We start from the raw sequence: 22857 nt of genomic DNA on the forward strand, positions 1-22857 counted from the left end.
CTACTTTCTTACGTTTGTTCAATTGCCTGTTTGTCCTTCTGTCTATTTGCCGGTCTATCTGTCTTTCAGTCTGTCAGTCTGTCTGCCAGCCTGTCGGTCAGTCTGTCAGTTTGTCACTTTGTCAGTGTGTGAGTCAGTCAGTCTGTCAGCTGGTCTGTCTGTAGGTTCGTCGGCCTGTTTGTCTGCCAATCAGTGACCATGTACATTTGTCTTTCTGTCCATTTGTATGTCCATCTGTTCCTCCATTCATCCGTTCCTCCGTTCATTCGTTCATTCGTTCATTCGTTCATTTGCTCATCCGTTCATCCGTTCATCCGTTCATCCGTTCATCCGTTCATCCGTTCATCCGTTCATCCGTTCATCCGTTCATCCGTCCATCCGTTCATCCGTTCATCCGTTCATCCGTTCATCCGTTCATCCGTTCATCCGTTCATCCGTTCATCCGTTCATCCGTTCATCCGTTCATCCGTTCATCCGTTCATCCGTTCATCCGTTCATCCGTTCATCCGTTCATCCGTTCATCCGTTCATCCGTTCATCCGTTCATCCGTTCATCCGTTCATCCGTTCATCCGTTCATCCGTTCATCCGTTCATCCGTTCATCCGTTCATCCGTTCATCCGCTCATCCGCTCATCCGTTCATCCGCTCATCCGCTCATCCGTTCATCCGTTCATCCGTTCATCCGTTCATCCGTTCATCCGTTCATCCGTTCATCCGTTCATCCGTTCATCCGTTCATCCGTTCATCCGTTCATCCGTTCATCCGTTCATCCGTTCATCCGTTCATCCGTTCATGCGTTCATCCGTTCATCCGTTCATCCGTTCATCCGTTCATCCGTTCATCCGTTCATGCGTTCATGTGTTCATGCGTTCATCCGTTCATCCATTCATCCGTTCATCCGCTCATATGTTCATCCATTCATTCCTTCATCAGTTAATTTGTTCATTCGTTCAACTGTTTATCTGACCATCTGTTTGTCTGTAGTTACCAGCTTAAGTCTTTCACTACTGCGCTAAATTCACTATTTTGACCAAATTAATTTGAACAGACATTTGAAAACTTGATATACAGCTAGTTTTTATGTAATATCTCAAACGTCATTGCAGATATTGTTTTACTGTAAGATGCATCTGCTTTAGAACAAAATCCGCTAAAAGATAATTTTAAAATTGTTTAGTGATCCCTTTTTTGCAAAACAATTGGACGCTTTCTCTGCATTAAACGGACACAGTGAATTTTATATTGAAATGACAATAGCGATTAGGTTTTCCCAGTTTGAAAAGTAATTAGAAATGAAATTGCTTGACACAAATATTTTAATTAGTTGCACATAATTAGCAAAAAGGTTGCTTTGTTGGGGACTAGATTTGATTGATCAAGCTAATGTGTAGGCTTCGCAGTAAAAAGAATAGTGAAACCCTGTTGATAAGCCAATACCTCGGCTTAAGTTCTGTACTTCTATCACCGCGCTAGCCAAGACATCGGCTTGCAGTAGAAAAACAGTTACGTGACTCAATTTCATTGGGTATAGAACATTGGCCAATTGCAACTAAATTGCTTGCGGCTGCTTATAATCTGGTCTACAGGTCTTGAACGGGTGTGCAGCAAAAGATGTAAAAAAGCTTTTACAGCAATTTGTTTTAGCTATTACTTCAGCTTTTAAAAATTTAAATTATGTGTTGCTCAGAAACACGGAAACAAACCAAAAACTTTTAATTAAAATTTAGAATGGTAAATGTTGTATATAATGATTGTGAATAAGTCTTTTATAAGAAAATATTGTTATTCTCTCTACAGTAATATAAAGTAGTACAGTAGTATATATATATACAATGTATATACATACATATACATTAGTATATATATATAAAGTAATACAGTAGTATCTTCTCTTGTAATATAATAATTTCAAAAGAATTGCTTGCATTGCTAATATTCATCCACTGAATGATAGATAGAATAATACGAAAAGTTTTTTTACACTGTTGAAATGGAATGTATATTCACAGTTGTTAAAACAATGCAAATTTAATAGACTTTTCTTACTAGATATGTCCTTCAAGATTCTGGTTATCATGAATAAAGTATTGCTTACTTAAATTTAGATGAAGCTACATTCTCTGCTATTGAAATATTTATCTTTAGGTCAAAGTTTGCTCGCTTTACTAAAGCTGATTGTTGATATCTGTTTCAGGCACAGCACGCCTGCGATTTAACAGAACTCCTACTGTAGCTCCTATGACTGCCAGTACTCCACAAATAGCCAACCCTATTAGCATCATCAACATTTCTACAAAACACAACGTTTATTTATTCCATTAAATATGTATTAAGTTTCTCTACATATGATAGTGTGGTGACATCTAGGTGCACCAGTGCCAAAATACTAAAGTAGACTGACAAACAGATCCTGTTTGCATAGTGTACTATAGTAAATAGGGGTTGTGTGACGTCTCATGTAATTATTAGTCTAAAATAGAAAATATAGATTATAGTGTTTCAATAACAAAACTTCTGTTAACAAAGCAAAAGTAAAAAAAAACCTTTGTGCATGAAAAATTGCAACCCCGCTGGTTGCTGAGGTTATTTCCATGGTGCAAAAATTGCTTATTGCATGACTATTTTTCTTCTAAACAGCACATTGCATCCCAACATATTGAGAATGGCACGGTCATTCTCAAATCATTGGAGCGCCACACACGATGCATCACTTTGCTACCTCTGTAATAAAACTAGAAAAATCTTATATAAAACTTACTAATAAAATTTACTAAATGAAATCACTTTGTTTAAACACTTTTAAAATTGTTACCATTTTATGAGAGACATTGTTTTGGTATAACAATAGTTTTGCTCATTTCATGAATATTTAAGAAGAGAGGAGCAAGGATGAAATCAACAGATGGGCGGATATTTAGCCCCCACGAAAATAGGTGACAGGCATCATATGGGCGGGGCCTAATGATCAAGCTCTGTTGGGATGAACTCGAACACGGCACCTGAACAAAAAAAAAAGCTGAATGGAGCCCCTTGTAAATTTACAAATATTATGAGTGGTTATTTTACTGATCTATCGGTTTAATTTTGTTGTCAAATCAATAAAGTTGCCCAATATTGTCACCGTTTTGATCAGTCAGTTTCTGTTCACAAGCATGCATGATATTAATAGTCGCAATTGTAAAATAGCCCAAATTTGGTTTTATATTTATATTTTGAGTTTGAAAACTGTATTTTAAAGTTTTGCCTGCGCCCCTCTCTTATTGGTCAGGTAAAACAATGTGACAACGATAAAAGACTTTGTAATTATATATTAGGGGTAGCAAAAAATTAATCAAACACTAGGCAAAAAAGGCCACTGGTTGGGTGATTTTGGGTAATTATATTTGATTTTAAGCATATACTATGACACCTACCAATTTAAAAATTAGTAAAAGTAGATAATTTGAAATGTTTTATTTGTCATGGATCCACTTTTTAATTATGTGTTATCTCTACTTTGTAGAAATTCAAGGTTTGCTATTGTGAACAGCAAGGGTCTACACTGACTGAATGCGCTAACGACACGATAACAGCGAGTTGTGTTTTCTAAAACGTAACAAGGCAACGTGACCACCCACAATAATGGTGTTAGCTCTAAAACCCAGGCTAGCACAATCTTAACATAGCACGATCATTAAACCCGGCCCATGTTAAAGCCGTCGTCTATCCTTTAGGGGCTGTATATCATTGCTGAGATGCTGACTTAGGATCAGTAGCATAGAGTCACACAAAGGTTATTGGTATTGCTAGGAAGAGCATCCAATCATAAGTGGTCAATTTTATGAATATTTCAAATTAAAACTTGTATCATTAAAAGATAATTTTGCATAATGTATTTGTCAGTATGATACATATGAAACATTTTTATAATTAGGTCATTTAAACCAACAAGTTTTTGCTAGATTAAAATGGAATATTTAACTTTAGTCAAAGGAAAAAAAATTTTGATTCAGCAAACTCTGAACTATGTTATCATTTGATTATTGCCCTTCATGATGAAACTCTGAGCAAATCTGACTAGATGCTCACCGGACATTTTTGCAATGTTTACACTGATAACTTAGTAACAATTTAAACAATTTTAAAATGTTAGCATTGTTAAGACAACACCTTTTACGTCAAATTGACCAAACATACATTTTGTAAATGTCGGTTTAACAAAACAAAAATGAACGTACAACATTTAAATGACTTCACAAAATGGACTATTTTCTAAAAAAATATTTTTATTGTTAATTACTTCTGCTTTCTGTGGGGCTACTGGAGTAATTAACAGCTACATGCTATTCTGCTTGTTTTACTCGAGTCGATGTTAACCATTTCAACATATAACAATGACGTTTTTTAAGAAAGTTTCAGCATATCTAGAATAAAAATATTCAACCACTAGACCCTCCTACTAAAATGGTACAAACGTGTTAACCCTTTAAACCCCGACAGCCGTAATTCCAACATTGGATAGGGTGTGTCAGAATCCCCAACAGCTGGAATTCCAACATTGGATAGGGTGTGTCAGAATCCCCAACAGCTGGAATTCCAACATTGGATAGGGTGTGTGTCAGAATCCCAAACAGCTGGAATACCGGCATTCACATGGTTTTGTTTACAAATGTTGTTTCTAAGTAACACTGATAAAAATCAAATTATTTTTTGCTCGTGGCATTAGACCCGAAATTTCACTTATGTTTTTAACCATTTTTAAATATCTTCATCTATAACCTTCGTAAGAATAACAATTTTAATTGAATGATATCACAAAAATTGATATGGCTATGTTGGTAGGCCATGGATGATTTTGATGCAGATGAAAAACTATATGACACTAAGTATAAACTTTTTGATTATTCCTAGCCACAAGACAGTGATAAAAGTGTGCTCCATGAATATGATGCTACTGTAAAGAATTTTCAAGGTTTTGAAAATCGTACAACATTTTATAGTTTTATGGAAAAATATGGAAATACCTTTTTTCTGTTTGATGAAATTTGCTGGGTGTTGCCAGAATTTTAATAGTGTTTTACCCAATACCGTACTGTTCAGACTATTAGCTGCTACTTTCTTTTAACGATTTGAGCCATGCGGCTTATATAAGAGTGCGGCGGTTCTGTGGCTGTTTCTTTCACCGCTAGGGCGCATTAACTGAAATTTCCGGTTAGTGCGCCTTTAGCAGTGAAAGAAAATATGAAACAATGCCTAATGGTACTGTGCTGTTAGACACTAGGTTAAAAGGCGTTGGTTAATACGAAACTGTGTCATTAGGCACTGTTCCGTTTTAAATAGCAAAGTTGCTGCCACGTTAAATAACACTGTCCTAGTTCTGCGGCCTATACAAAGATGCGGCTTATGTATGGTTTTATTATCATTTTTTGGAAAATAAAGCAGATGCAGCTTATATAGGGATGCGGTTTATAGTCCGAAAAGTATGGTATCATTGCAATGTGGGTATATTTAAATATATTTAATGAAAGTTGATAATTTTGTGATGGTTGGACAAATTGCCTAAAGTAACTGACACAGGTAAGTAAGGACGGTCAAGGTTCAAAGGATCAAGTGAAAAAGCACTGTTACCAGTTGATGGGTTGCTGTCATCCTCATGACAAGAAAGAAGTTGCAAATTAAACACTGACAGTTACTGGCATCATTCGAAGTTGCTCTCAGTCAATTTTATGTCATAACTTTTCTAACTCAAGTTAGTTATTAATGTGACATAATAAACTGATGGAATGGTAACTAGGAGTTTGTTGAAAAATATAATTACATTTTGATTTTAAAATAGTTACATGTACAACAGGATTTGCTAAAAATTTAATTAGTTCTAATAAATTTTAAATACTAATTAAAGAAAATTGGCCTTGTTACAAAGTATCAACAAATATTTTGATTTTAACAGAAAGTGCTATTTTGCTATAAAAACTATTTTGCTATATTTTGCTATTTCTGCTGATAAAAACTTTACTTACGCTGACATGTCAGGACGTCACTATCATAGTTAGGAAAGTAGCGACACGTGGGTCCATCACCTAAATATACCAAAACCACTTAATATAAAAACATGATCACTTTTATTTAGGCAGCTTTACCGTAAAGCTGAAACTAATGAAAGCAAATAGCCAAAATTTAACTGTCATGAAATAATGAATACATTACTGGTTTGTAGCAAATAGTTAAAGTTGTTCATTTGTTTGCTAAAACTAATTGAACTCTACTACTGTAAGTGTGTTAACATAAAAGAAAATTTCCATGTAATTTCACATTTGTTCTAGTTAGCGTTAAAAATGTTTAAACATTTTAAACTGCGCTTATGCGCGTTTTAAGTTTGGCATTGTAAATTTGACAAAAGGTAACTTTTTGATGACATGACATATTATTTTCAATTTAGCTAAGGTATTCTTGCATTGCATTAAATGCCATTTCACATAACTAAGTTGTGATTTGACCAGTTACGTTGTCAACAGACTAAGTTTCCAGCTTTGAAACAAAATTTAGTACATTGGAACTCAGTGAATCAAAAATTCACTTCCTCGTAAGGTAAACCAGCTTTTAGGTTTGTTGACTAATAGACAGAGCTGAATCTCCCAAACCTTGATGTTGGTACGTAGGCAGATGTCTTAAAAACAAATGTACAGAAAGTTCTAGTCATTTGCATGCAAAAGTTTATATGTTTCCTATCATTTGCAAGTGTTTTTGATGTTTGAAGTATTTTGACTGTCAGCATGTTTACAGATTACAATTGAATAAAATTGTTTATGGTTACAACTTTCAGATTAGGCTAAAGTGCAATCATCACATTTATAGTTGCAAAGAGACCAAAAGAAAAAAGACCCGTAATATTGCAATTTAAATTACTGCAGCGATCGCAAGTAGTGACATCATTTCACACATATTTTTCCACAAAGCGTTATAAGCACAGAAAAGTTGTGTTGACTTTTATCTAAAACATACTGGTATTCAGCTCACCTCAAGCATTAATAATAATGTTAAATAATAAAAAGCTATGGAGATTATCTGATAAAATCTACAAAATATTTGTCTTTAAAGTTTGTTCATTAAAAGTTATGAAAAACAAGTACTTTCAAAAAATTTTCCCTCAAGACTTTTGGCTTGGTACAATGTAAATGAAAAATCTACAATCCAAAATATTGGCAACTTTCCAATTGTGCACACCACTATTCTTTGCGTTTTATCAGCACACCTAATGATTTCTAGCAGCTCAAAAAGACTATCGTGTTACTAGTGAATATAAACGTTAATTTTTGTTTCTGACAAGCTTTTTTGTATGCTGTTATAGTATTTCTACCTTTTAAGCAGACTGGGAGTTTTCCTTCCCATACATTGTTGTCGTTACACCTAAAGTCGGTTCCTTCACTGCTAGCATAGTGTCCTTCTTTGCACTGGTATGTGATGGATATTTCACTCTTTTTCGGAATTGCGAGATCTATTTCAGGTGGATCTGGGCAAGTGTTGTTTCCTTTAAGTCCGTTAGGATTATTTGTAACAGTTTCAGTGATATTTTCTAAAAAAAAACAAAAAAAACGTTGCATTGTAAAGCATAAAAAAGCATATTCCAAATAATAGCATTGTTTGCTGAAGCAGATGGAGAAAACGCCAGCGTAGCTCAGAACCTTTTTGTAAACAGATTTTAAAGAATAGCTAACAGAACTACAGAAAGCCTCTAACAACATTTAACCAAAAAAGGTTTCAATTAACTTAGAAATTTGAATACATATTATTGGAAGATCTTACTAGTTTTCTCAATAAATCAGCTGATTATTTTTTGTTTTTACAAATTTTATTGTTATCGCTCTTTATGTGAAAACAGCAGACCAACAGTCAAACCTAATATATATATATATATAAATATATATATATATATAAATCAGGTTAAATATATATATGTATATATACATTTATATGGATATAAATATGTATATTTATACATATATATTTATCTATATATACGATTATTATATATCTATATATATGCATTTTACGATGCATAAGTTCTTTACAAAACCAAAGGAACCATCTGAAACGACATCTCCTCTACCAAAGAGATTTGTTTGGGAAATAACCCTCCAGTCGAGTTACCCCAAACTGTTTTGGAGGAGGATTCTCTTTTCATTATGTGAAGTAATTGTGCCATCGCTCTTTAAATTTTCTTTTTCCTACAACTTTGGAAGTAGCTGATCTATGGCATTTTCAGCTGTTTCATCATAAATATTTGCATTTTTAGTATTGTATCTAAACTTTTAATGTTTTTGATGTTTCAAGAGCCAAACATACAAATTGTTTACTTTTGCATTCTATTTCCAACATCATAAATAGAAAACCTTTTATCAAGATTAACCCCGATCTAATTCTACCCTCTTCTATTAATAGTATGCAGTATATAGTACAGCTTATGGTGTGAAATGTTGAAAAAAATACTCTATCGAAGTTGTTTTCTTGCCTAAGAATGGATTACATAACTTAAATAAAATTATTTCATTTGGAAAAGGCATTTTTGATTTCGAACAACTCGGTTTTCAAACAGCCTTCTTACACGTCGCTGAAAGTTATAAGATTTTTGACTTACAGTGGTTTGAAAACCTTTACAGTGGTTTTATTCATTTGTAAATTTAGTTGTCCGGGACAAAACTTCTTCATCATGATACCCTACAGGATGAATTTATTCGCCAAGTTAAATTTCGCGAAACTTGCCAATTCATGCATATTCACGGATCAATTTATTTGCAGCTAAAAACTGTCACTCTCTATGAAGAGTTAACTTTATTACATCTACGTAGCATTAGAGTTAAACCTACACATGTGCGCATTCCGTGTTTTGTTTTCTATTTGGCTTACGACTACGGGTGGATCGTGCTAAGCTATAAATTTTTTGCTGCGTTCAAAGGTTTTCACGAATATTCATAGATTTGGAGGCCTTTGATGCACCAACAATTTGTGGTAAGTAATGAGTTTTTTTCAAAACCATTTACTAATTCAGTTGAATTTTACTTTGGTTCTTCGGTAAAACGCAATATTTATTTTTCCATCCCTACCGCTTCATTATTTGTTTTAGTGTGAGGGAGAGATTTTTCATCACACACGCAAGCACAGTGACTGCAAGGGTAGTATATGTCATTCTTAGAAGATCACCAATCATTTAGGGAGGTCTGGAAATTGAGGTACATGTAGAAGTGACCACAGCTACTTACGAGGAGAATATTTCTGTTTTAAAAAGGGAACAAAAACGCCTTTACGAGCACAAATCTTGGGCCAACCGGCAGAACTTTGCAATAGTAAGCCACAAGGAGAGTTCTGATGATAATTTCTTTACCCGCCATGTAGTAACGAGAGAATCGCCTTTAACATCTACCCAAGACAGTGACAGCGATATAGAGCTGCTATTACCAAAATAACTAGTCAGAGAGCATCATTACACACTAGTATTCACTTATCACGAGTATCAGTTTAATTTTATTGCTCAAGACAACCGCCATATAGACTAAACTGTTTATATTTACTCCATTAATCATTTGTAAAATTTTATTTGTATTTGAAATATTTTATTTGTACACTCAAGTTTGTAATAAATTATAATATACCTAAACATGAAATAAAATATATAATTTAATTATCTTTGCTGCAGCGATATCAAGGAGTTGTTGTCAATAAAGTGGTCTAGGTTGACTGGTGGCTTCTCTGCCAATATTCCTGCCTTGATGAGTATTACTACTTGTCTCTAGTTTTCGTAATCGGAGTAGGTTGTTTCATTCTCAATCTACAATAAACTCCCAAAAAATATTAATAAGTGTTAAGGAAGTACAAATACAATAGCTGAAGTATTTAATATAAGTGATCAGTTTTTAAACAAAAGAATTAACTAATGCAGTTAATTATGGAAAATCGTATCTGCACTGCAAATAAAATACGTACCATAACGTCCAGATCAGAATCGTTATTGTCTTCAACTTTGGTATTAGAGATTGATAGAGTTGATTTCAATGTAAAAAGACGAGGAGAAATGTTTTGCGATGACGAAGCCATGCCGAATAACTTGTGAAAACCTTGAATAATTTTGTAAAGTTTGATACAATGGCATAAAAGCTCGAAGCCCGGCGATGATTTTAAAGAAGTTTTGGAACTCGGCTACGTTTAGTACTTCTGCCTAGCGGCTAATTTATGTGATGACGCCATTCTTCATATCTTGTGACAACCTTGAATAATTTTGTAAAGAAATGTGATGCATGGGCAATGGTGTTAGCTCAAAGCCCAGGCAATGATTTTAAAATGTTTTGAAACTCAACTACGTTTAGTATTTACATGTATACTAAAAACTAGCCTAGCAGCTAGTTTTTAATTTGATGCAGTAGTTATTCTCCTTTGTGATTAAAAATAAAAATAATTATTCACGGAATTTAATAATTCGCGGAACTGACTGTTCGCGAAATTGCGAATTTTTTATAACCAACGATTATTTTCACCCAGTAGGGTATGTTATTGGAAAGTTACAGTTGTATAAAACAGTTTGAAAACCTTTACAGTTGTTTTTATTTCCTTTCTCAATTTATTTCAATTACACATAACACTTTTTTCATGATATGTAGTTTAAATGTTCGAATGGCAAATTTGGTTATATGTGAAATAAAAATAAATTATACCTAATTAAAATAAAAATTATAATTATATAAAAATAAAATATACTTTTTTATTACCTCATTAATTGAGTAGCTTTTCATTGTAATCATAGCCAAATAAATTATATTTAGTCAGTTCTCGCTAATTATTTCACACTTACATTTAAATGCATTTACTGTTTTATTTTTCTTCCTAATTTATTTCAACAAAACACTTCTTTCATGATTTAAAATTTAAATGCTTTAGTTTTTGAAAACAACTTGAAAACCTTTAAAGTTGCTTTCTTTTTACTCTTAAATCTTTTGAACTGCTTAAAAATATTTTCTCATGATGTGAAGTTTAAAAGTTATAATTGTAAATTATCTATACGGTATGTTATATAAAAATTGTGGTTCTGTTCAAAAACTTTTTTTTTTATTTGGGCAATGCCGGGTAGTAAAACTAGTACATATACTAGTATATGTATTAATATATATTTAAATATATTTAGGTATAATTTTATACATATATACAGTATATTTATATATATAACTACATGTATATATATGGTTAATTTACATATATACAATATATGTTTATACATAAATTTATATTCCATATATTTAATCATATATATAGTTATATATATATAAATATATATATATATATATATATATATATATATGTTTATATATTTTTAATCATATATATAAGTATTGCTCTATATAAGTATATTGTAAGTCCTGCTTGAAGAGGCAGAAAGAATTATAGTTTGTAGAGAAAATTAGGTGTAACATACAAAAAATAATGTGGTATATTTTGTTTAAGAGAAGTTATTTTAGGAAAAAGTATTTTGCATCAAATATCTAATAAATAAATTTTATTTTAAAACTAATAACTTTATTTAAGTTATTAAAAATATGCTATATATCTCAAAATATTTTAACATAATTAGACATTTCTTTGTTTCTTCAGAAAACATGCTAGTGACAGTTTACTTGCCGTCAACTGAATTATTAATACAGTTAAAGGTTACCAAAGCTAATTTTCAACAATTGTATTGTTTCAAAGTTTGACATATTCAGACATCAAGTTTTGATCACAAAGTATATGTTATAATTACCAAAATTTGCTTCGAACCAGCAAACTATTTTGTAATAGTATACAGATTTTGCATAAGGCATAATGTGTATGCAATCATTTTCAACTCAAATCAGATAAACCCTATTTTAAAATCAGTTAAATTATGGATTGCAGTGAATTGCAAATAAAGTATGAGCCAACAAAATTATTCCTAAACATGAAATATACGACTTTTAGCATAATAATGCATTTTCGTTTGTTTAGCTAAACTATTCTGCTGAGTCAACTATTTTATTTTTCTATGTTAAGAGCATTTATAAAGTTATTACGTTTTAGTTTTTTTGTATAGAGTCTTTCTCTTCTTCAAACCTATTTGCGCATGCAAAAAATACAACCACGCTAAGAGTTATCTATTATTCTGTTGCTTTGCGCGCAGCCGAAGTATCATTATATTCATTTAGATTTGCATGGCCATTTTACTGAAATGCTGCAAGTTGATTACTTTTTATGCAAACGGGTGGAGAGCCAGTCCACTCCTTTTCCCATGAACAGTTGTGAATTTTGTCACCCCTGGCAAACTCGTAGTCGCTGTAGCACTCATACTTCACCATTGTCATATCTCCTTTGTAAAAGCCATTTGCAATTTCCTCTGGAGTAGAATTACAAGCGGGAGCCACTGCAACAGAAACATGTTTAATTGCTGATAAAAAGGCCATCAACGGAATGCCTGATTGACAGTCGCAAATACAATTTAAGCTCTTAAAGTAAAGTTTACGATTTTATGAGCAATTGCTACATATTTGAGCTTGCACTGGCGGTTTTTTGATTTTGTACCCTCCTAAAACTGTAAACCTAATTTCTTCAACGAGACAGTTGGCATGCATTTCATATCAAGCCAGAGTGTTAGTTTTAGAATTCATCATAAAACAGCACGTAAAATCATAATTATTTATCAATGTCGTATTTAACAAGCATAATAGTGCTTATAAATCTATTTACACATTTTGCTTCACCAAAAGTTTCTCGTGTTTGTGACAATGAATAACATCTAGTTGACGCAACTAGCTTTTGATAATCTTTTGATTTGTCACAAAAATAGGAAAATATAAAATAATTATTAGAAAATAATAATATAATAATGTGTACAGAAGGTAACTTACTACAAATCCAAATGGCAAGTTAGCAGATAATGCAACTAAAAAATTCTGAATATCTTATTTTGCTGTCCAATTTCAATATGAAAATAATTGAAATTAATTTTGGACTAAAAGTTTTGTGAATCTATCTTTGGTGAACAAGAATATTTTGGACATCTCACTAATTTTTTTCTTTTTCATTTTCTCTTACTCATTTTCTCTCTCTTTCTCTCTTTCTTTCTCTTTCTCTCTCTCTTTCTCTCTCTCTATTTCTCTCTTTCTCTCTCTCTACCTCTATCTCCCTCTCTCTATCCCTCTCTTTCTCTCTTTCTCTCTCACTATCACTCATCTCTCTCTCTCTCCTTCTCTATCTCTCTCTCTCACTCTCTCTCACTATCTCTCTCTCACTCTCTTTCTCTCTCTCACTCTCCCACTCTCTCACTCTCTCACTCTCTCACTCTCTCTCTCTCTTACTTTCCCACTCTTTCACTCGCTTACACTTTCACTCTCTCTCTCTCTCACTCTTTCTCTCACTCTCTCACTCTCTCACTCTTTCACTCTCTCACTCTCTCACTCTCTCTCTCTCTCATTTTCTCTCTCTCTCTCTCTCTTTCTTTCTCTTTCTCTCTCTCTCTCTCTCTCTCTCTTCTCTCTTTTCTCTCTTTTCTCTCCTTTCTCTCTTTTTTAACTCAATGTTACTTTGGAATGATCGAATGTAAACATATCCATCTGAATATATCGGGTTAATATACACATAATAATTTACCAAAAATGATTTACCTTATAGTAAAACTACATTGCAAGCCATTGTTATAAATAAATATGTAGAGAAAAATAGTTATTACACTTTTGAAGGTAAAAATTATGTTGCATCATGTCTTTTCAGTTAGATTGCATGTCAATTGATATGAGGTATAAGTTCAAACTATTCAAAGTAAAGTTTCTGGAACAATGCTGAGACATTTAACAACAATTGGCTCTAACACCATTATCACAACATCAGCAACGCTTATTTCTGTACCATTCTTTCTAGATTCTTACAGATCAAATAAATAATGTTTCGAATTTGCCTTCCGTTAAAATAAAATTATTTCACATGAAGCAAAATAAAGTTTTTTTAAAGTTTTACTATAAGTATAAAAACGAATAAAAAACATTAAAAACTTTATGTTCCTTTTAAATGATTTAAGAAGGGAAAAACAAAAGTAATCAGAAAGTTCAATTTTCGCCTTTCGTAGCAAGTATCTCAAAAATTATTAGCTACTTTCAGATTGCGAAGTCCATGAGAGTATATTAGTTATCCTACAATCAAAATATTTTTTACAAATGTTTATGATGTCATAATGTTTTTAAATGTTCATATGCTATTATATTATTGAATATGCTCACAGTAAAATAATATAAAATAAACAAAAGTTTTGGTTAAAAGTTGTTAGTAAATAGCCACACAAACGGTCGAACACGTTACCCTTTACGCGTTTACATTTATACTTTTAATATTCTTTAAAGCTGAACAAATTGTTTTGTAGGAGTGGTATGCTCAATGCATTACAGTAAAGTTTGAAGGGTAGCGGGCGTTTTGTGAAGTGTTATCAGAATGTTGGAAAAGCTCTAACTTTTTTAATTAAGGTTCTGCATGTATCATTCGTAGCGAAAATCTTTTAGGCTACACGATGAAAAGAACATTTGCGCAATGTAACTCTCTCCTATCAATGAGTTAATGTAGACCAAAATCATTTGCTGAAAGTTCCAGCATGGAATCTTCCACAGCGTTGTAGGAAATGCGTTCCAGCAATGTATTTACTAAAGTGTTGCGGTAATGTTAAAAAATGTCTAAAAGTAAGCTTGTGAAAACGTTGCAATGAAAACGTCCAAGATTTTCCAGAATGTCATGCTCTGTGTGTGTAAAATTGTTAGATGGGACTGTTATACAACTGAATTAACTTTGAGAAAATAAAAGCTGAGCTGCATACCAAAGGAAACTATAATGTTTATTTACGTGTACATTTTTACCTTCAAGTGTTAGTATTCGTCCACGATCAGCAATATATACAGTGCTGCCATTTTGTGCGAGACTGTGAGGATAAAGTAATGAGCATTGGGTTATTTTTCCAGTTGAAAACCCAGAGCTCTGGTCATTACAAATAGATGAAACAGTTTCTGTTACAGTGTCAATAACCCTGATCCTTCTGCCATTAAAACGGCTAGCCATTAGATATACACCTTTTGCTATTTCTACTACCCCTTGAAGATTTGATAGTGAGGCAACTGAGAAATTGCCGTCTTTGGAACCTCGTCTATTTATTTGAAAAACTTTCTGGTAAGGTGGATTGGCCAGTTGAAAAAGTGGCAGCTTTATCATCCATTTTTGCCCAAAAACTAAAAGAGTGGAAGGATCCCATTCACTGATTATCAGCCCGGCAATCACAACGTCTTCTAACTGCGCCAGTGTTTCCACCATTTTTGTTTGTAGATTAATAGTTCTTATTTTAACTCCATCCGTGTTTGTTTCAGCAACAAAAAGCAGATGTTGGGACCTCCCACTACCGTGCAGCAAACAAAGCAAAATATTAAGCTGCGCATTAGCAAAAGTTCCATCGCTTGATCCAGCTTCTGTGCATCTACCTGTGAGAGTACTCACCATGTTTCCTTCTCTGTCAACGTGTCGTATACACTTATTGGTCCCTTCTGCTACAATCAAACTGGTCATATTTATTTGAGCAATTCCAACGATGTTTGAAAAACGTGCTTCATGGCTTAATCCATTTGCGTACCCCGAGTTTGAACCTGCGACTAGAATAGTATTGATGCCGTTCGCAGACTTAATATAATTGTACTCCGAGTAAAGAATATTTCCTGGAATGTACAAGTCTTCAGCCAAATGTGATGGAACTGCGTCATCTTCAATCACCGCAAACAGATTAACTTCTTGAAATGACAATCTAAAATTCACTTTAAGGCTAAAAATTTTACATACACAAACTGCAACTCTAAAAGGCAGAGATAATTTATCAGAAAACTAGATGAATGCTCATCATTGCATATGTAAAAAAACAGCTTACATTCAATGGCAGGATACCTAGTTACTATTGGCAAAGTTGATAAATTAAAATGGTGAGCGTTGTAGCCAGTCGTGTGACATTGTGCACCACGCAACATTGTTACGTGTTTAAATTGATTTAACAAGCATATGTAAATTTATTCGATTTGTACTGTGAGTAGGCAGTATGGCCTAATAGGCTAGTCTGCCTGCCTTCAAAATTGGAGTTTGCTAGTTTAAATTTAGTGCTAAGCTGGTTTTTCGCTACTAAAAGCTTATCATTATAACTTAACATACCGATGACAATCTGTACATATATATGTACATTGTATATTACAGCTAGTATATATATATATATATATATATACTAGTATAATATATATATAGTATATATAACTATATATTTTATGTAGAGTATATATATACTATATACTACTACACACTACCCAAAATTAGAAATTCAAGAAAACACACAAACAAAATTGTGTTTTATAGAGTAAATAGAATTCATAGAGTTTAAATAGTACATCATTTAGCATATGCATACGCTATGAGGTATATGATAATGATTTTTAGATCAATACGCCTTGTATTGCTTAGTAATAAAGCGCTCGGATAAGAAGGTTGTGGTTGCATTCGTGAGTTCAAGTCTATCAGAAGGCGCAATTTTAATTTTAATAATTTAATAGCTATATCTGTACAATCACTCAAACACAGCTGCACACACACAACCAGCTTTCAGAAATATATACATATATATATGTATATATTGATATAGATAATCATTTAATATCTAGGATCATCATTGATATTATGTAGGTTAGTTTTCAAGTATAAAAATAAAGTAACAATTTTGAAAGTTTGCATAATGGTAAAGCAGATAAAATGTCATGTTTGATTTGCTATGCATTCAAGTCACGAAAATAATTTTTAAAATATTGACTGACCAATTCTTGTAGAATTTTATTTTGTTAGCAGTTGAGGACGGCATAAATTAAAGCTTATATCAAATACAATTTAGGTAATGTCTTAGTTTGAACTTGAAAAAATAAAAATACTCAAGTACTAAATCGACTATTGCTCATTTTTTTGCTTTTATTTTTCAATAATGCTTTTACCATTACTATCATGTTATATAAAACTGATAATAATAATAATTATCCTAATATTGGAGAAAGTTTTAGAGCTATGCTGGTGTCTGTGGAATTTGGTATCAACACTCACTGGCAAATATACAAGTAATATAAAGTAAGAAAGCAGTATAATGAGTGGAATAATTTATCAGAATACGCACACATATATTAAGCTGAATCTGGTTAAATTTACACAATGACATATTGAAACACAGTTTGTGACATTCTAGCTTTAAAATGATTCAGGCTCATTCAGCTTATGTTAAATAAACACAGCTTAAAAAAACACTGACAACTAAATTCCTAATTTTTGTTTCAGGACTTCCAATCACAATTTTTGAGACTGGAAACTTTGTCACTACAAAGAGGGCAGTTAGATTTGCAAGTTATGAACACTAACACTTTGGCATTTCAGTGCTTTGTGAAAGGTTGTTAGGTGAAATAACTACATGGTTGTTTCAAAACGGATGGTTGGTGCAAGTAGCATGGTGTTGGTCTACCAAGTCAAAGGCTGATAGCTCAAATCAAGATGAAGGCAGTCTTTTTTCTAATCTCTAAGCAAGGAAATAAACGCAGCTGCTATTTATAGCAGACATTTAAAAATATGTAAAAACTGTTCAAAATGTAAAAAGAACCAAAGTTAAATGATCACTCACCCAGCATGCTCTATTGTTTCTATGAAAAGAGCTTCATTCCCTTGTACAGAGGTGATGTGCAGAGCCTGAAAAGGATAAGCGTAAAAGTTTTTGTTAGAATCTTGATAACTTCATATTAGCGACTGCTACTCAGTTTAAAATATATGCAAAAAAACAATTATTTTAAATTTTTTACAGATAAACAAATTCACCTGCAACTCTAAGAATGCTAACATTTTGTGCAAATTACTAAAAAAAGTCGATATTCATCTGCTGGGGCAGAAAACCAGATTGGCTTTCCTAGAATGAATCAATATTTCCTCTAATGAACAATATGCCAATTTTCAACATTTACTTCATTTATGCCAGTGTTTAGTTGCACTCTTACACTGCAAAAGGTTATCACCTTTTTAGTGCATTAAAACTTAAATAGTTCACACTTCAAAAGGTGTAAAAACCAAAAGTTATTTATCATATTATTTTACTGTTAGAGCTTCACGATATGGCATTTTAATCTTTTTGTTGTGATTTCTAAGGTAAAAGATTTGAAAATTGTTACCATTTCAAGAGATAGCAACAGTTAAACAAACAATATAATCAAGCAGTTGCAGTTTATCTGACTCCTGATGCTTTCCAGGCCAAGAGATACTGGAACTAAAGTGAGCTGGGCCATTTAATCCTACAATTAGCTCATTTTATGGCATTACTCGAGCCTTCATGAAATAAATGTTTTGATTATTACAAACACAAAAAATGTGGTTTTTCGCTGAAATATGCCAAAAAATAGCTGTACTACCATGCGTTGCTCGAGTAATAAAATGTATTTGGACAGAAAACTGTTTTGTATTTAACATATAACAACATTGGCCATTTTAACCTTTAAACTACATATCATGAGATAAGTGTTTTGTGCAGTTGAAATAAATTAAAAGAGAAAATAAAAACAATTGCAAAGCTTTTCAGACTATTTCAAACAACTGTAACTTTTAAACTTCATATCACAAGGAAAAAGCTTTGTGCAGGACAACTAAATTAAAAATAAATAAAACAACTGTAGAGGTTTTCAAAGATCTGTAAATTTAAAACTTCGTAACTTTAAACTAGTGTTTCGCTGAAATACCTTAAAAGGCAAAATAACAATATAAGGTGTTTAGATGTCAATGTGAATTCATTACCAAGCAATGGCTAAATATAGTATATTTCTCTATGACAACAATACAAAATATTTGGTATACACTTACTATATGATTGCAGTTCGTTCTAGGGTTTGCGTGCAAAAATTTACATATAGGCTAATATCGTAGGCTATAGACACACATAGAGTGGTATAAAAACCGGTAGTCACTATCCGACGTCATTATAGTTCACCTCCTGATAAAATTCATCATCTTTAAAAACAGCACCAAAGTACTATGTTAACCTTAGTAGCTATAAGTACCTAAATTGACTTTAGCGTATTTTAAGGTTATGATCTGCTGGCCCAAGCTAAAATAACATTACAATGTACTATGTGGAGAGATTTTAAATTCGATACAGACATGTAACATAAACTTTTAAATCTTATGTAACTTCAATCCATTTAGTTTACTTAACACATAATATGTGTTAAGTAAACTAAATGGATTGAAGTTACATAAGATATAAGAAAATATTATTTGAAGTAAGTTTTACTATGCATTTTAGTGAGCTTTAAATCAATTTTATCATTGCAAAATGCTTTTATTATTACAGATACCTGATAACTCGCCATGGCAAGTTCGGTGATGTACATCTTTTAATAACGTATATAATCAGTACACTAATCGCCAAGTTTTAAGTTTGAGATAAATTATTGTCTTTATCGTTAGGCAGAATAAGTTAGCTCTAACGAAAAACAGGAAAAATCATCTTGTCGCATAAACTTAGGTCCAAAAATATGTCTTGTTAGATGCATCGCAACGTGTGGTGGCAAAACTGAAATAAATAACATGCTTATGTGGTATGGGGGTATATGAAAAGTTTTTGATCAGTAGGCTATGCTGTTCTAGCTCAATAGTAGAGCTTCCTAATACAAAACTTTTCGATGCAATAGTATTGAGATCAAACCCATCAAAATGTAAAATTGAAATACCAGAATTTTAATAGCTATAGTTGAACAATCCAAACAACAAATACACACATGACCAACTTTGAAAAAAATATATATACATGTAGAAATGTTACAAAATAATTAATAAGTGTTTCACATAATAATGACAATAATAATGATGCAATATATTGTGAATTGTTTATTTGCTATATCAAATCATCTGGAGATTTTTGAAACTCACAAAGCTCTAGCTGCTCTAAGTCATTTTTGAAAAATTCTGGTTGGTTGTTTGTGTAAAGGTTTGCTTTATTGATCATTTAATAAACTGGAGAATTTTTGCAAAGTTTTATGCTGTTGAAGTTCCTGAACTAAAAATTGTATATATGAGAAAGTGCAACAAGTTTTTAAATTATTTTTGCTGCCATGGTAGCTAAATAACTGGATACAATACTTTTTCATTGACACAAAAAAGTGGCTGAAAGAGTGCAAGAAAAAGCGCTAAATAATCATTCAATAAAGTTTTGAATGTAACAAGCTATCAAAAAACTTGTCAGCTTTAGTAACTGCACTAAATATTAGCAAATGGTGTTATTAAATATCATAGCATTTCTGTAAACCATGTTTGTAGGGGAAATGGAATAATTATGATTTTCTTACCACAAGTAAGCAACCTATTAACGGTGTTAACATTTTAACTCTATTATCGTAGGTTTTGCCGGCATTGCTTGTTTAATAAATTGTCAAGATTTTATAAATATTTTGCTTATTTCAAATATTCTAGCTATGAAATAAAGAGCTTTTCAATAAAATGAATATGGGTCAACTTTTTTAAACTTACAAAACTTTGTGGAAATAAATTATACTTTGACCTATTGCTAGGACATACTTTTTTATTTTATATCTAATCATATCAAACAGAATAAAGTAATATCATAATAGCTAAATAGTTTCAATATACTTTAATAAAAACAATATGATATATTTAAATATAATATAATATACTACAATTTAACAAAATTATATGTAATATGATGTATATACATCAACATATTGTTGCTTGTTATATTACTTTATATTAAATTTATTACTTTATTTATAATGTATTATATTACATATTATATATATGAATGTAGCAAAAAAAAGATGAGAGAGCTGAGAGTGACAGATGAAGGTGCGAAAAATAGCCGTACATGAAAACTGCCTATTTGCAGTGGCGGCCATGAGTAGAAAAAACTGTGAAAATAAGTTTATGCTTTAGGGACTAGTATAGGCTATCAGCTTTGCTGACTCCCATCGAGCCAACTAAACCTAGTTACTCTGCTGGTTGACAGCATGCGATATTTAATATGCGCTCATTATTAATAGTCACAGTTTGACATAGGAGTATGTCAAGTGTATTTACTGCCTTTTCTGGAAGAAGCCAAAACTTGTAGGCAATTTATATTACTAGCAACAATTCATGTAATTGTTATTGTATCTGCATACTATAAAATCTTATATATCCTGGCCTGCATAAGTGTCAAAGAAAAAATTTGAAATATTTAACTTTTATTTTTTTATATTTCAAATTGAATATTTAAGAGAAAAAGTAATAATAATAATAATTTGATATCTAATTAATAATATAAAATTTATTGTTTTTGTGTGTTTCCTCTGAGTGTAATAATACTATAGCTCTATGGTTCTATGTGTAATGGTTAGCCTCTAGACTTTGATTTCAATTTCTCCCAAAACAAATTTTGACCTCAGACTAAGTGGCCCTTCTGCCCACAAAAATCAGACTGCTGATATAAGGCAAAATTGAAATAACAACTCAGTCAGTGAAGATGGGCGCTACTATAGTTATCCTTGCAATTTGTTATGACAATAACGCTGTTGCAATGATGAGCCCAAGTATCCAAGTTCACAACATGTATTTTGATATTGCAAGGCCTACTACTACTTGTGTGAAGGATTTTCCCTAATACCTACGTATTAATACACCTTCAAGAACTCACGGACTATAGTTTAAATGCCGTCAGATTAATATTAACCCTAATATTTAAATAGGCCTAGATAGCTACACTAAACTGTGATGAACAGTGTTAGCGTAGCCACATAACCCTGAAAGGATGACTTACGTGTTATAATTGCCACTTCAATAACGTAGTCCTATGTAATTGAGACAACCAATTGACATAGGATAATCAACTTGACATAGTGATATGATGACTATGGAAAGTTGTACAAACTCAAACAATATCTGAGATAATCAGATATTGATAGACCAACGCTGTTCAGTGATAAGCCGTTACAGCCTAGAATAGCATAGCATGCGACTAAAATCTCTTATCCACAATCTAGATTGATAGATATAACAACAAGCTTAATTTCACAGGTTATAATTCCTTTTATTTACTAATTCAGACTAAGACATACCTTGAATATAGAATAAGGCTTAGCATATATTCAGATAACAGCAGGAAAAAGACTAAGTAAAAATAAGGTAACACATTATTTTATACCTTCTAAACATAAATGGTAGACCAATAAACTTAAAGTCTCTATTTACTTGGTCCAAACATTATCTTTTCATGTGTAGGCTATTTACTCTGTAGTTCCGGCGTCAGCAGAAATACCAAGCTGACCACCGTTCTTAGCAAACAACATGATTCATAATTTTGTAATTCAAGTCTACCGGTTGTTTGTCATGAAGAAGGCAAAATTCTCAGCCAAACAAAAACGGCCAACATATCGCAGATATTATATATAAATCCATTACACAGCCCCTTCCTTTAAATGACTTAATTAAAAAAAGGCATTTTAATTCGAGATAATATACAACAGTAAGAGTAACAATAATAATAATGTGAGTAAAAGATTAGTCAGTGGGTTAAAGTATCATTTGATGCTCTCTGGAGTCTTTCTTCTTTGACCCCAACTTTGGAGGCGAGACGACGCTAAATGGATTTCAGTTCTCTCAGTTCTTCGAGCATGGTGATAATAATATAATAAAGTATAATGACATGAGACTAGGTATATATATATATGTGTAACTAACTACTTCCCAACACAAGATGGGCCTGTGAGACGATCACAGCCGTGGCAATGGAGACGATCCATCACTTATTTGCATAATCTACGA

The 22857-nt window shown here is 32.2% G+C and overlaps 1 protein-coding gene across 1 annotated transcript; it reads left to right on the forward strand.

The window, feature by feature from the left end:
- Positions 1–226: 226 nt before the first annotated feature.
- Positions 227–937, forward strand: LOC137397351 (guanine nucleotide exchange factor subunit RIC1-like). Its single transcript, XM_068083640.1, has one exon. The coding sequence runs from the start codon at positions 227–229 to the stop codon at positions 935–937; it is 711 nt and encodes a 236-aa protein (XP_067939741.1).
- The last annotated feature ends 21920 nt before the right edge of the window (positions 938–22857 follow it).

Source organism: Watersipora subatra, chromosome 5 (genome assembly GCF_963576615.1).
Source record: "Watersipora subatra chromosome 5, tzWatSuba1.1, whole genome shotgun sequence".
Classification (NCBI taxonomy): domain Eukaryota; kingdom Metazoa; phylum Bryozoa; class Gymnolaemata; order Cheilostomatida; family Watersiporidae; genus Watersipora; species Watersipora subatra.